Genomic DNA, 13521 nt, shown 5'->3' with positions numbered 1-13521 from the left:
AACCATTAGTGTGGTTTTTATTCACAATCCAATACTTACAAAGGTCACCTGTGGGACAGGAAAATCCCACAGCCAGCAACAAGACAGATGCAGCTGACTCCTATCATTACTTTTCACTGAACACCACCAGCTGAGACATTGTACTCACTTGAGGCCTCAAAATATTAATATCAGACAAAAAAAAGTATGAATTTTGCAGTTGAGGAACAAAGTAAAGTTTATTTATGAGTCCCAAGTAAGGCTTACATTAATACTGCAATGAAGTTACTGTGAAATATAAACAAGAAAGGCTAAAACCAGGATGGTAGAATGGGGAAAACAGGGAATGTGTAGATGTGAAAGTGACTTCTAAGGGGCATTTTGACAAATACATGAATAGGATGGGAATAGAGGGATATAGTCCCTGGAAAGGTAGGGGGTTTTAGTTCAGATGGGCAGCATGGTTGGTGCAGGCTTGAAGGGCCGAAGGGCCTGTTCTTGTGCTGCAATTGTCTTTGTTCTATTATTGAGGCATATTTTTAAAATTTGAGATTAGTCAAACAAATTCCCCAGCCAGCATGGTGGGATTTGAACACAAGGATTCAGCGCAATAATGCAGACTCTGGTTTACTAGTCTGATAATGTAACCGTGATACTTTCATAACCCATATCCCAGAAGGCAGCCCAGTTAGCTGTTCTATATATTGTTTTCTCGTACAATTATTAAAGCAATATCTCAATTTCCAGATGTTTGATCAAGCTGTATTTTCTGTTTAAAATGCTACTGGTGTTTGTTTTAAAACATAGATGGCGGATGCATTAATTATCAGGATCGGCGATCCACTGTTGCAATGAAGTACACCGATAAGCCCAGTATTGTGCCAGAGAACATTTATACAAAAATAAAGGACACAACAGGTGTGCTTCATTTTTCAAATAAATTAAAGTAAGTGGTGGGACATCACAGTGGAAATAATGTGGTATTTTTCCAACCCCCGCCCCCCCCCCCCACCCAACCCACAGGAAAAACACGTGACTCGGAAAGTTATGGAAGTCTGCAGAGTGTTCATAGCCCTCAGCAATCAGATGACAACCCCCATCAGCTTCCAAAGAAACACAGTGAAGGAGGAATGGGGAAACCCAGTAGAAAAAGCATCAAATCTAACTTATGCATTTTATTGTAAATGTTCCAAATAAAAACAAAAAAAAAATCACCAGTTCAGCTTTCATAACGCAATGTGTTGTTCTGCTAAATTAACATTGAAATTGCCCTGGATGTAATTACTTCAATGCAATAAATTTATAACAAAAGCAGAAATGGCGAGGAATATACATGGTCTCAAGTACAGCTTTATTAACATGCTTATATTATAATTTGCAGCGAACATTCTGACAATGCATTTAAATCTAATGTACAGTACAACCTTTATACTTCTGCATCCCACAGACTATCTGCAATGTATGACAATGTCAGAGGGCTCTATGATTTACTATGTTACTTGAATAATTACTGATTATGTTCACTGAAGGAGTTGTATAAAAATAAACGTTCAGGTTTATACTTTAAGAATATGCCAATTATTAAAATTGACTTTGTTGTTATCCTTAGTCAAACCTGCTGAATGATTTCCTGTACTCAGAGCAAATTTGGCATTCATTTAGCCCATTATGACCTTATCGCCTCTTCCAAAGCATTATGCAATTAGTCCCATTTCCCTGTGCTTCCCCAAATGTTTTCTTCTCAAGTATTTATCCAATGCCCCCTTGAAAGTTGCTACTGAATCTGCATCCTGCATCCTTTCAGATAGTGCATTCATAACTCCCCAAGTTAATCAAACTCTCTCCTTCATCTTCACATACCACAGTTATCTAAAACTCTAGTCTTTATAAATATATTCAGGCATCAGGGTTTCAGAAGGAAAAAAACAAACTAGACTAAATGAATGCAACATTTAATGATTCATGATATAAATTTGATGCAAAATGATATACTTTCAAAATACATACATTAACATTTAATCGAACTCATTGGGCCAAGTGGACATTTTCTTAATGTGATAAAGGAGGAGTTTGGACCCACTTTCTCCCATTTCGTTAGTAGACTTAGATGCACATCAATGTTCTTGCACATACATACTTACTTGTACACACAGCCTTCCCAATTAAATAAAAATTCAGGTCAGCAGATAAGCATTTATTGAATGTCCTCAGCCATTGTTATATGCACACATCTGAACTACACTAGTTACTTACATAAATATCGTAGATGTGGGAATTATACCTTTCCAAAGTGTAGGCTCAGATTATGGTGCCCAAGTCACATACCATGCTGACTTGAAACTTTATGTGTGGAATTTTCCTGTCTTGCCCACCATGGGATTGTAGCAGGTGGGACAGGACCAGGCAAAGCTCCGTTGACTTCAGGTGGGATTTTCTGGTCTGGGGGTGAGTGCATCTCGTCTATTCCTTCTTGTTGCTGCATCAAATCCATGATACTACAAGTACTGCAGCAACTCAAGAAAGCAGTCCACCACCACCAGCTCATGGGCAATTGGGGATGAGTAATAAATGCTGAGGAGGCCTTGTAGCACAATGGGTAGTGTCCCTGCATCTGAGCCACAAGCTCTGGTATGAGTCCCATGCCAGGTTTTGATGACCAAAGAAGGTGCATTCAAACTGAGTGTGTCAACTTGGAAATCCTCCCAAACATGCTAATGGTTGGCAGTAAGAATGGGAGAGACTCCTGGTCAGCCACACGAGATGGAGTGATGTCCCCTCAAACTAAAAGCCCCTGGTGACAGACTAGTGACCTTTTCTGGGAATTACTAGCTATAGAAACAGATGAAAGTCTGCCTTAGATGCAAGAACAGTAAAAAGTCTCAACACCAGGTAAAAGTCCAACAAATTTATTTGGTAGCATGAGCTTTCATACTGCTGCTTCCCTCATCAGGTGAGTGGATGTGGGAAGAGAGCAAAAGATGATAAGTGCTGTCCTTGACAGTGATGCTCATATTCCAGGAACAAAAAAACAACTGGACTGCACAGAATCTCTGGTGCCTAGTAGCATAATGACAAAGCAGGCTAAGAAAACCAATCACATTAAAGAATTCTCTCTGCCACCAAGAGTAAGATGTACGAACAAAGAAAATTACAGCACAGGAACAGGGTTTTTGGTCCTCCAAGCCTGCACCAACCATGCTGTTTGACTGAACTAAAACAACCTACTTTCCAGGGACAATATCCCACCAATCCCATCCTATTCATGTATTTGGACGCTCCCTGTATTTGCACCTACTTCCACTATCTCCCCTGGCAGCAAGTTCCCAGCACCCAACGCCCTCTTAAAAAAACTTGCCCCATACATCTTTAAATTTTGCCCCTTGCGCCTGACATCTTGAAGGGAATTGCTTGATAGGGCGGACGCAACACGGTTTCATTAAAGGGAAGTCGTGTCTGACAAATTTACTGGAGTTCTATGAGGATGTGTCTAGGGCAGTGGATAGAGGAGAGCCGGTGGATGTGGTCTTTCTGGATTTTCAGAAGGCGTTTGACAAGGTACCTCACAAGAGGTTATTGCAGAAGGTCAGGGGACATGGGGTTGGGGGTAGGGTGTTAGCGTGGATAGAGGATTGGTTGTCAAATAGGAGGCAGAGAGTGGGGGTCAATGGGTGCTATTCGGATTGGCGGTTGGTGACTAGTGGAGTGCCCCAGGGGTCGGTGCTGGGGCCTCAGCTATTTACCATTTATATAGATGATCTGGAGGAGGGAACCGAGTGCAGGGTGTCGAAATTTGCTGATGACACCAAGATTGGGGGAAAGGCAAATTGTGCGGAGGGTGTGGAGAGTCTGCAGAAGGATCTAGATAGGCTGGGCGAATGGGCCAGGAAATGGCAAATGGAATTTAATGTTGGCAAGTGTGAGGTGGTCCACTTTGGTAGGAAGAATGGTAGGAAGGACTATTACTTACGTGGCGAAAAACTGCAGCTGGCGACGGTGCAGAGGGACCTCGGGGTCCTTGTGCATGAGTCGCAAAAACCCAGCTTGCAGGTGCAGCAGGTGGTCAGGAAGGCGAATGGGATGCTGGCCTTCATAGCGAGGGGGATTGAATATAAAAGTAGGGAGGTCTTGCTGCAGCTGTATAGGGCATTGGTGAGGCTGCAGCTGGAGTACTGTGTGCAGTTTTGGGCGCCGCACCTGCGCAAGGATATTTTGGCCCTGGAGGGAGTGCAGAGGAGGTTTACTAGGCTGATACTGGAGTTGAGGGGATTGAGCTATGAGGAGAGGCTGAATAAACTAGGCTTGTACTCGTTAGAGTTTAGAAGAATGAGGGGAGATCTCATTGAGACGTATACGATGATGAATGGGATGGATAGGATAGAGGTGGAGAGACTCTTCCTGCTCAAAAAAGACAGTAGGACTAGGGGGCACAGCCTCAAGATAAAGGGGAGGCGGTTTAGAACGGAGTTGAGGAGGAACTTCTTCACTCAAAGGGTGGTGAATCTCTGGAATTCTCTGCCCGTTGAAGTGGTGGAGGCTGCCTCGCTAAATATTTTTAAGAAGCGGGTTGATGGGTTCTTGATAAGAGAGGGGATTAAGGGTTATGGGGAGAGGGCGGGAAAGTGGAACTGAGCCACAACAGATCAGCCATGATCTTATTGAATGGCGGGGCAGGCTCGAAGGGCTAGATGGCCTACTCCTGCTCCTATTTCTTATGTTCTTATGTTCTTATGTTCTTATGTAAACCTGTGCTCCCTAGTAATTGACTCTTCCACCCTGGGAAAAAGCTTCCAACTATCCACTCTATCCATGTCCTCAATCTTGCAGACTTCTATCAGGTCGGCCCTCAACCCCTGTCATTCCAGTGGGAAAAAACCAAGTTTCTCCAACTTCTCCTCATAGCTAATGCTCTCCATACCAGGCAATATTTCTGTATCCTCTCCAAAGCCTCCACGTTCTTCTCGTAGTGTGTTGACCAGAATTGAACACTATATTCCAAGTGTGGCCTAACTAAGGTTATATAAAGCTGCAACATGACTTGCCAATTTTTAAACTCAATGCCCTGGCCGATGAAGGCAAGCATGCCATCTGCCTTCTTGACTATCTTCTCCACCAGTGTTGCCTCTTTGTGACTTGTACACCTGTACACTCAGATCCCTCTGCCAATCAATACTCTTAACGGTTCTGCCATTTACTATATATTTGCTATCTGTATTAGACCTTCCAAAATGCATTACCTCACGTTTAACCCATCTGCCATCTCTCCGCCTGAGTCTCCAACCAATCTATATTCTGCTGTATACTCATCGCAATCCGCAATTCTTTGTATTGTTCGCAAACTTACTAATCAAACTAGTTATCCATCAGAACATCAGAACATCAGAACGCCATCTAGCCCCTTGAGCCTGTCCCGCCATTCAATAAGATCATGACTGATCTGTCGTGGCTCTGTTCCACTTTCCCGCCCTCTCCCCATAACCCTTAATCCCCTTGCCTATCAAAAACCTATCTACCCACATCTTAAATATATTTAGTGAGGCAGCCTCCACCACTTCAACGGGCAGAGAATTCCAGAGATTCACCACCCTTTGAGTGAAGAAGTTCCTCCTCAACTCCATTCTAAACCGCCCCTCCTTTATCTTGAGGCTGTGCCCTCTAGTCCTACTGTCCTTTCTGAGCGGGAAGACCCTCTCCACCTCTATCCTATCCATCCCATTCATCATCTTATATGTCTCAATGAGATCTCCCCTCATTCTTCTAAACTCTAACGAGTACAAGCCTAGGTTATTCAGCCTCTCCTCATAGTTCAACCCCCTCAACTCCGGTATCAGCCTAGTAAACCTCCTCTGCACTCCCTCCAAGGCCAAAATATCCCTGTGTAAGTGCAGCGACCAAAACTGCACACAGTACTCCAGCTGCGGCCTCACCAGTGCCCTGTACAGTTGCAGCAAGACCTCCCTACTTTTATATTCAATCCCCCTCGCTAAGAAGGCCAGCATCCCATTTGCCTTCCTGACCACCTGCTGGCTGGGTTTTTGCACAAGGACCCTGAGGTCTCTCTGCACCGTTGCATGCTGCAGTTTTTTGCCATGTAAGTAATAGTCCTTCCTACCATTATTCCTACCAAAGTGGACAACTTCACACTTGCCAACATTAAATTCCATTTGCCAGTTCCTGGCCCATTCACCCAGCCTATCTAGATCCTTCTGCAGACTTTCCACACCCTCCACACAATTTGCCGTTCCACCAATCTTGGTGTCATCAGCAAATTTCGACACCATACACTCGGTTCCCTCCTCCAGATCATCTACATAAATGGTAAATAGCTGAGGCCCCAGCACCAATCCCTGGGGCACTCCACTAGTCACCAACCGCCAATCCGAATAGCACCCATTGACCCCTACTCTCTGCCTCCTATTTGACAGCCAATCCCCTATCCACGCTACCACCCTACCCCCAACTCCATGCCCCCTAACCTTCTGTAATAACCTCTTGTGCGGCACCTTATCAAAAGCCTTTGAAAATCAAGAAACACCACATCTACCAGCTCTCCTCTATCCACCGCCCTAGACATCCTCATAGAACTCCAATAAATTCGTCAGACACGACTTCCCCTTAACGAAACCGTGCTGCGTCTGCTCTATCAAACAATTCTCCTCAAGATGCCTCGCTATTTTCTCCTTGATCACGGATTCTAGCATTTTACCTACAACAGACGTTAAGCTAACCGGCCTATAATTCCCTGCCTTTTGCCTGCTACCCTTCTTAAACAACGGCGTAACATTAGCTGTTTTCCAATCTTCCGGCACTTCCCCGGAATCCAGCGAGGTTTGGAAAATAATCATCAAGGCATCCACTATCACCTCCGCCATTTCTTACAGAACCCTTGGATGCATTCCATCCGGTCCTGGGGACTTGTCCACAATCAGTCCCTCCAGTCTGTCGAGCACTGCCTCTCTAGTAACAATAATGTCATTCAGGCCCTCCACTCCTACCATCTTTCCATCGTTAACACCCAGCAAACTATTCACGTCCTCCTCCGTGAAGGCCGAAACAAAAAAGTTATTCAAGGCCTCAGACATTTCCCCATCCCCTACCACTAAACCCCCCATCATCCTCTAAGGGTCCAACGTTCACCCTAGTCAGCCTCTTCCTTTTTATATATTTATAAAAACTCTTACTATCCTTTTTTATATTTAGCGTTAGCCCAGCTTCATAGTTTATCCTACCCTTCTTTATCAACTTCTTTGTCATTCTTTGTTGATATTTAAACTTCTCCCAATCCTCTTCTCACCCACTACTCTTAGCTACTCTAAACGCATCCACTTTTAATTAGTAAAAGGTCCCAGCACTGATTCCTGAGGAATGCCACTTGTCACACCCCTCCATTCAGAAACGCAACCTTCCACTGCTACCCTCTGTCTTCTATGACAGACCCAGTTCTGTATCTACCTTGCCAGCTCACCTCTAATCTCATGCACCTTCTGCACCGGTCTGAGCCTCGTCAAATGCCTTACTGAAGTCCACGCAGACAACATCCACTACCCTACCCTCAATCATCTATCACTTCCTCAAAAAACTCGACCAAGTTAGTGAGACCCGACCTCCCCTTCACAAAACCAGTTTGCACTGTCCATCAATGGGTAGAGCGAGCCAGTAAAATTGAGAGAGCTGAGAATTCAGGGTCACACCCAATTTCTCAGCACTCCAATTTTATGAGAGCCGGATATCCAGCGAGATCAGCCTCTCGCTGGAAATGGATGAGAGATTGAATAATTTATTTAATATATTTAAATTTGAATTTCCATGTGTTTAGCAAACCAGGCACTCAGTCATCCAGGCTCACTTGCCTTTATGGCCTTGCCAGGAAAGGTTCTCTCCAGCGAGGTAAACACCTGCACTCCATGAACACAGCTGCCCTGATGGCCTTGCCAGTGGAATTAAAGGCCATTGAGGCTCCCCAGGAAGGAAGTGGGGGTGCCTCTTGGGTAGTGCCATCCTGGCACTTGAATTGAGGGAAAGGGGATAAAATTGGTTGGGGCGGCGGGGCACGGCAGGGGCTGCATTTTGGGTGGTGTGGGGCTCGTGATTGGCCGTGGACCCCCATGATTGCATGGGGGTTGGGGGGGGGGGGGGGAGAGAAAAAAAAGTGTGAGGCTGCCTGCAAAAGCAGAGGCCTGACAGCTCTCTCTCAGACCCCTGCTGTTGATGCTGCACATGCACAATTTCAGAGGTCTGCACATGTGCAACAACTCCCTCTACAGCTGCTATTGTGCATGTGCAGACACAGAGGTCTGTGCATGTGCAATAGCTCCCTCTGCAGACTGGCTGGTGAATTAAGCCCAGCCTACTGCCTGCAACAACTGGAAATAGTCCAACCCATATTTTCAATGACTAAGTGCATAAGACTCGGGGGGGGGGGGGGGGGGAGAATGTTTTCATGCCAAAAAAAATCAGGAACTCTCCCACTTTCACACAAGCTGGACACTTACACTGGAATTCTATGCCATCACAGAATCAGAGAGTGAGCGAGGTGCAGACAATGGAAATGTCCATTGTCCTCGGGTGGGACACTCTCTCGAGCAAGGTCATAGATTCTAAGGATGGATTTTATCTCAGAAAATTCCGCCCTGTAACTCCAAACTCAGGATCATGGGAAACATTTCATTAAAGAATACAGAAACGTGATACAAATGTGCATATAATCTGTTCAAGTAACAGGCTAATCACTTAGGAATCAGTTTCCAGTATAGGAGACAGCTGACTGCAATTCTGATCCTCTGGGGGTTGGGAAGGACCTTCATTTTCAGTATTAGATGCAACATCCATGGGCAAAAGAAATGTTACAGACTTCATTTTAAATCTGTTGAAAGAATTGAAGGAAACTTATTCACTGCATACGTAATCTGAGCATTACATTGAATACTTAATCACCTGTCATTTCTTTATGTTGCAGTAATATTAAGTTATTGAACTATTGTCAGTAAGTGTTTAATTGATTTAAGCTAGAATTATAGCAACTCAAAGTGAAATACGACCTTAACTGGTTGAATTTAGAGTGGGATTGCAATTATATAAAATATACATTTTACTTACAATATATTCAATTTCTCTAACTTTCTAATATTTGACATTACACTGATTTATCCCTCATCCAAATCATTAAAATGATTAAAAACAAAAGCAAATTAAGTTTGCCGATGACACAAAACTTGTTGGGAATGTTGAGTGGTGAGGATGATGATAAGAGTTAGCCAAGTTGAGTGAATGGGTAAACACATGGCAAATGCAGTATAATGTGGATAAACATGAAGTTATCCACTTCAAAATGGAGAAACAGAATGGTAAAGTATTACTTAAACAATGGCATACAAGAGGGGCCTGGGTATCCAAGTACACCAGTCACTGAAAGCAAGCATGCAGATACTGCAAGCAGTTTAAAGATGAATGATACATTGGTCTTCAAAGGATGCCTGACTGCAGTTCAGGCCTTGGTGATGCCACACCTGGAGTATTGTGTATAGTTTGGGTCTCCTTATTTAAGGAAGGATATACTTCCTTCAAGCGAGTGCTGCAAACGTTCACCAGGACTGATTCCTCTGATAGCAGGATTGTCATATGAGGAGAGATTGGGTTGACTGTGCCTGTCATCACTGGCATTTAGAAGAATGAAAAGGGGTCTAATTGAAATGTATAACTTTCTGACAGGGCTAGACAGGCTGGATGTAGGGTTGTTGTTTCACCTGGCTGGGGAGTCAAGAACAAGGGGTCAGTGTCTCAGGATATAGGGCATGCGATTAGGACTTCTTCATTCGGAGGCTGATGAACCTATGGAATTCTGCATTTCATGAGGCTGTAGAGGCTATCATTGATTACACTTAAGGAAATATTAATTTCTAGACATTTCTTGGCATCAAGAGGTATGAGAAGTGTGGGAGTATGATTGAGATACAGAATCAGCCATTACAATACTGAATGGTGGAGCAGGCTTGAAGAGCTAAATGGCCTTCTCCTGCTTCTATTGCCAATGTGCCATTTTTCTTCTGTTATAGGCATTAAATTATCATTTCCTTTAAACAAGCTTTTCTTTGAAAACAAACAGCTGCAAGCACAGTGAAGGTCAGTCTGCATTGTTAGGAAGAGGAAACCATTTAGACACAACCAGCTGTGTCTCTGTGGAATTTTCTGTTTTTGTTCAGATTCCAGCATCCACACAAATTTGGAAATGTTAGGAATTTAATATTGAATGCAACTATCCACTGTTTTGCATCATTATTCAAGTGTCCAGTTTTACTTTAGATACACAAGTGTAAATTTGTATTCAAGTGCATTCTAACCCAAGATAACAAAAAGATTCACTAACATCATAGATTAGAATTTTCTTGCCTATCTATTTTCCTAGGGCCGATGGCTAATTAGTCATGGAATCATTTTATATTCAACAACATGCATGTTCTCAAGCTGAACTTAAAATTTATTAATGACAATTAGTTTTGATTGCCTAAGGCAGTCAGTTGACATTTACAATTCAATCAAAAGGCTTACTTGCACTTATGGACGTATTCTTGCAAAGTTGCCCTTTGAGGATAGTTCTCTTCAGAGGTGGTTGTATCTGGCAATTGAGCAAGAATTCCTCGGCTTTTAGCAAGTTTCATTATTGTACAAGGCTGAGTCGGTGCTGCTGATCTTGGCTCCTCTGGCTTTTGATAGGTTGGATTTGGATCTGGATCTGGAGATGTCTGATGCTTATTAGCCACAGTGAAGGCATGCAAAGATGATATGGAGTAACGTCTCACAATCATTGCATTATCTGAAAATTAATTTGTGTGTTATAAATTGCATGTCCAATACATTTATCAGTCAGAGAAGAAAACACATCTGATTGATATCAAAATGTATAGAATATTGTTGCCATTCAAGTTTAGAAATCAAATTATGCTCGGTGAGGTAGCATACAAGGGTAACAATATTTTTCAGTGGTACAACCCTTAAAATTAACCACATCATTTAGAATGAACAGGATCTGATTGGCATCTTGGGCTAATTTTGCAGTTAGCCATGAAGGACCATCTCACTGATGACTTTGGGGAAAGCTGCCATGAGGATTTAATAGTTTCTCTGGCATGGATTTTCCCCCTTGCCTGTGGCAGTTTAAATTTGACACCAAATTCTTTAGAATCTTGAGGCCCAGAATTTTATGTATAAGGTCTGGGTCAATTGTGCACCCAGAAGCACACAAAATTGCACAGGAAGACAGCAGGTGCATGAACCAATATCATCGCAGCCTTGCGTGATACTTCAGTTGGTGCAAGTCAGAAGTGCACCAGCCAACAATCAAGGAGACAATTTAATTCATGTAAATGCCAAATGTCCAGGGTTTTATATTTTCTGTCTGCCTTTATAGTTGGCAGGCTGATTATTTAAACTGCAACCTTGATCCAGTGTGGGATGAAAAGCCCGGGCTCAGATAAAATTAGTGTGTGTGGGGACTGAGGTCTCTATATGATTGTGCTGCCTAGGCGCTTGCGGCATAATTTGAGTATATTTGTCAAATTCATGGTTATTAATTTTGTTGGTAATTTTAAATGAAATTTAAGGATGAACAGTGTGTTTACCTTTCTGGTTTGCTGTGTGAGAACTTCAATGTGATTGAAGTTCTCACTACTTGCTGACATCATTGCATGGACATTTCTTTATCATGGGTCATAGCTTCCTGAGACGGTTCCACAGTAGCTGTGCTCTGAAGGAGCACATTAGAAACACCAGCCCACACCTCCCTTTTCTCAGCACCTGCCTTCCACTGTGCATGCTTCATCCTGGCATATCATTAACTTCTAGGATAGCATGAAATTAAACGCCAAGACAGATTGCAGCCAGGAACATATTTGGTGCCTGCTTCCAGGCCCACCGAGTGCTATGCCTGACAGGCAAAATATTTAAGCCCAGGTATCCAGCAGCAGTGATGGCAACAAACAGGTTAAACAGCCAATCACATTGAAGCTTTCACACAGTCAGCAAACCAGAAGGTTAAAAACACTGATTACTCTTAACTTTCTCATTTGAATTTACTGCCAAAATAAATGACCATGATTTTTACAAATATATTCTAAAAATAGGTAATTTTAATCATATTGGAAAGTGTTCCACAATAAAATGTGGCCTTCTGGGGTAAATCAGGCGGGGGCCTTCCAATGGAAGCAGCAGTTTGACATTCGCTTCCATTATGCAGCCACACACGGTGGAAGTCCCGTTGTGCAAACATACGGCCCTCAAACTTCCTACAAGCGGAGATACGTTACCCACAACCTTCCGCGGATTCCTCCGACACTGACCCTGCTCTTGTAGACGTGGGCGAGGTGAAGTTTATATTATTCTGTCTGAAACTTCCAGAGACAAACATAGAACCATGATGGGAAGTGATTTACATGCAAGCTGCATCAGGAGGTCTCTTATACACATTGTTTTAAAAAGTGGACTTGCTGATCAACCCCACCTAACTCCGCTACCCCCGTCCCTCCCCCTTTCCCACCCGCCGAATGATCAATTTAACATTTCAAATGTGTTGACCTCACCGACAAATTGACTAAAGCACAAGTGTTAACCAGAAGATGTACTTGAATCTAACGTCGACACCACTAAGTCAACAACAATTCGTGCCTTTAAAGATAGGGAGTAACCGGACATTGAAAATGACTGTGGCAAATACGGAAATCCTGTGTAACTCTTTGCATTTTGCAGTTCACTTGCATTATTTACCTCTGGCTTCTCCTTCCAGCGCGGGGGCGGAGATATTCCTCCGCAAGTTAGCGTGCGTTAATACCTCCTCGGTTTTCAGCTGCTGTTGGAGAGCGGAAATAGTTGCTTTTTCCAGTATTTCTGCTCTTTTCCCAGACTGACTTAACTTCACTCGTAGTGCCTTGTTTTCTGACTCCAGTTTCTTCATGTCAGAACGCATTTCTTTGATGATCTGCATGAGGCGCTTGTTACTCTCCATGGTGCTGAAACCTACCAGAACAGCAATTGACCCGCCGGCCGCCCTCTTGGTCTCCTGTGACTGCGACAGAGACCTATTCACGTGAAGACTAATTTCCAACGTTCATTACTCGTCCGTCCTTTTAATGGATCAGGCACCACAAGCGGGAAGGTCGCATTTATCACTTAATGATCAATAGATTCAGGTGACTAGACACAAGACCATTTAAATAATTTATTTGTCAGTTCAGAGGGTTTCAGTTTTCGGTCTAACATTGGTTTGTAAGTTTAACCAAACGACTCCTGTAAAACGATACTCACTATTGTTGGTTCTATTTGGTTATTTAAGAATTCCAACAATTTAATGTATTTCTCCTGCAATTTGACAGTAGGGTATCAATAACATCACCCGTGGCATTAAAAACATATATACGTTATACGCCGTCTATATTTCCATTTGGTTCCACATAGCTTTGTCGATTTCACGTCTTGTAACACACACACGTACGTGTGAATCCTGTGGGGGCAATGGGCCATACCCTCACAACAAAGTGTTCTTTTTTTCCCACCTCT

At 43.2% G+C, this 13521-nt stretch overlaps 2 protein-coding genes across 2 annotated transcripts in view; one reads left to right on the top strand and one right to left on the bottom strand.

Moving 5' to 3' along the window:
- The window catches only part of LOC145341447 (guanylate cyclase soluble subunit beta-2-like), a 55970-nt gene extending 54085 nt beyond the window's left edge, over positions 1–1885 (top strand). The window contains exons 15-16 of the mRNA XM_080186401.1: positions 787–897; positions 1003–1885. Coding sequence (XP_080042527.1) covers positions 787–897; positions 1003–1163 — 272 coding nt within the window. The 3' untranslated portion in view covers positions 1164–1885. The remainder of the gene's footprint in view (positions 1–786; positions 898–1002) is intronic.
- A 6821-nt stretch (positions 1886–8706) lies between these two features.
- LOC145341446 (coiled-coil domain-containing protein 195-like) lies at positions 8707–12970 on the bottom strand. The gene is made up of 3 exons (XM_080186400.1): positions 12733–12970; positions 10522–10786; positions 8707–8839 (listed from the first exon to the last, which is right to left on the bottom strand). Exons 1-3 carry the CDS (start codon positions 12968–12970, stop codon positions 8707–8709), a joined length of 636 nt encoding a protein of 211 aa, XP_080042526.1.
- Positions 12971–13521: the final 551 nt, after the last annotated feature.

Source organism: Carcharhinus amblyrhynchos, chromosome 3, assembly GCF_965287045.1.
Source record: "Carcharhinus amblyrhynchos chromosome 3, sCarAmb.v2.hapA, whole genome shotgun sequence".
NCBI classification, from domain to species: domain Eukaryota; kingdom Metazoa; phylum Chordata; class Chondrichthyes; order Carcharhiniformes; family Carcharhinidae; genus Carcharhinus; species Carcharhinus amblyrhynchos.
The sequence above is the reverse complement of the archived record's forward strand: the minus strand, read 5'-3'. Positions and strand labels throughout refer to the sequence as shown.

What these genes read in the sequence shown, in the direction of transcription:
- LOC145341446 (XM_080186400.1), bottom strand. Translation starts at nt 12,970, where the DNA reads ATGGAGAGTAACAAGCGCCTCATGCAGATCATCAAAGAAATGCGTTCT. An exon ending in GCTGGAAGGAGAAGCCAGAG is followed by an intron (nt 10,787 to 12,732) that starts GTAAATAATGCA and finishes ATTAATTTTCAG; the next exon opens with ATAATGCAATGATTGTGAGA. An exon ending in GAATACGTCCATAAGTGCAA is followed by an intron (nt 8,840 to 10,521) that starts GTAAGCCTTTTG and finishes TTCTTTCAACAG; the next exon opens with ATTTAAAATGAAGTCTGTAA.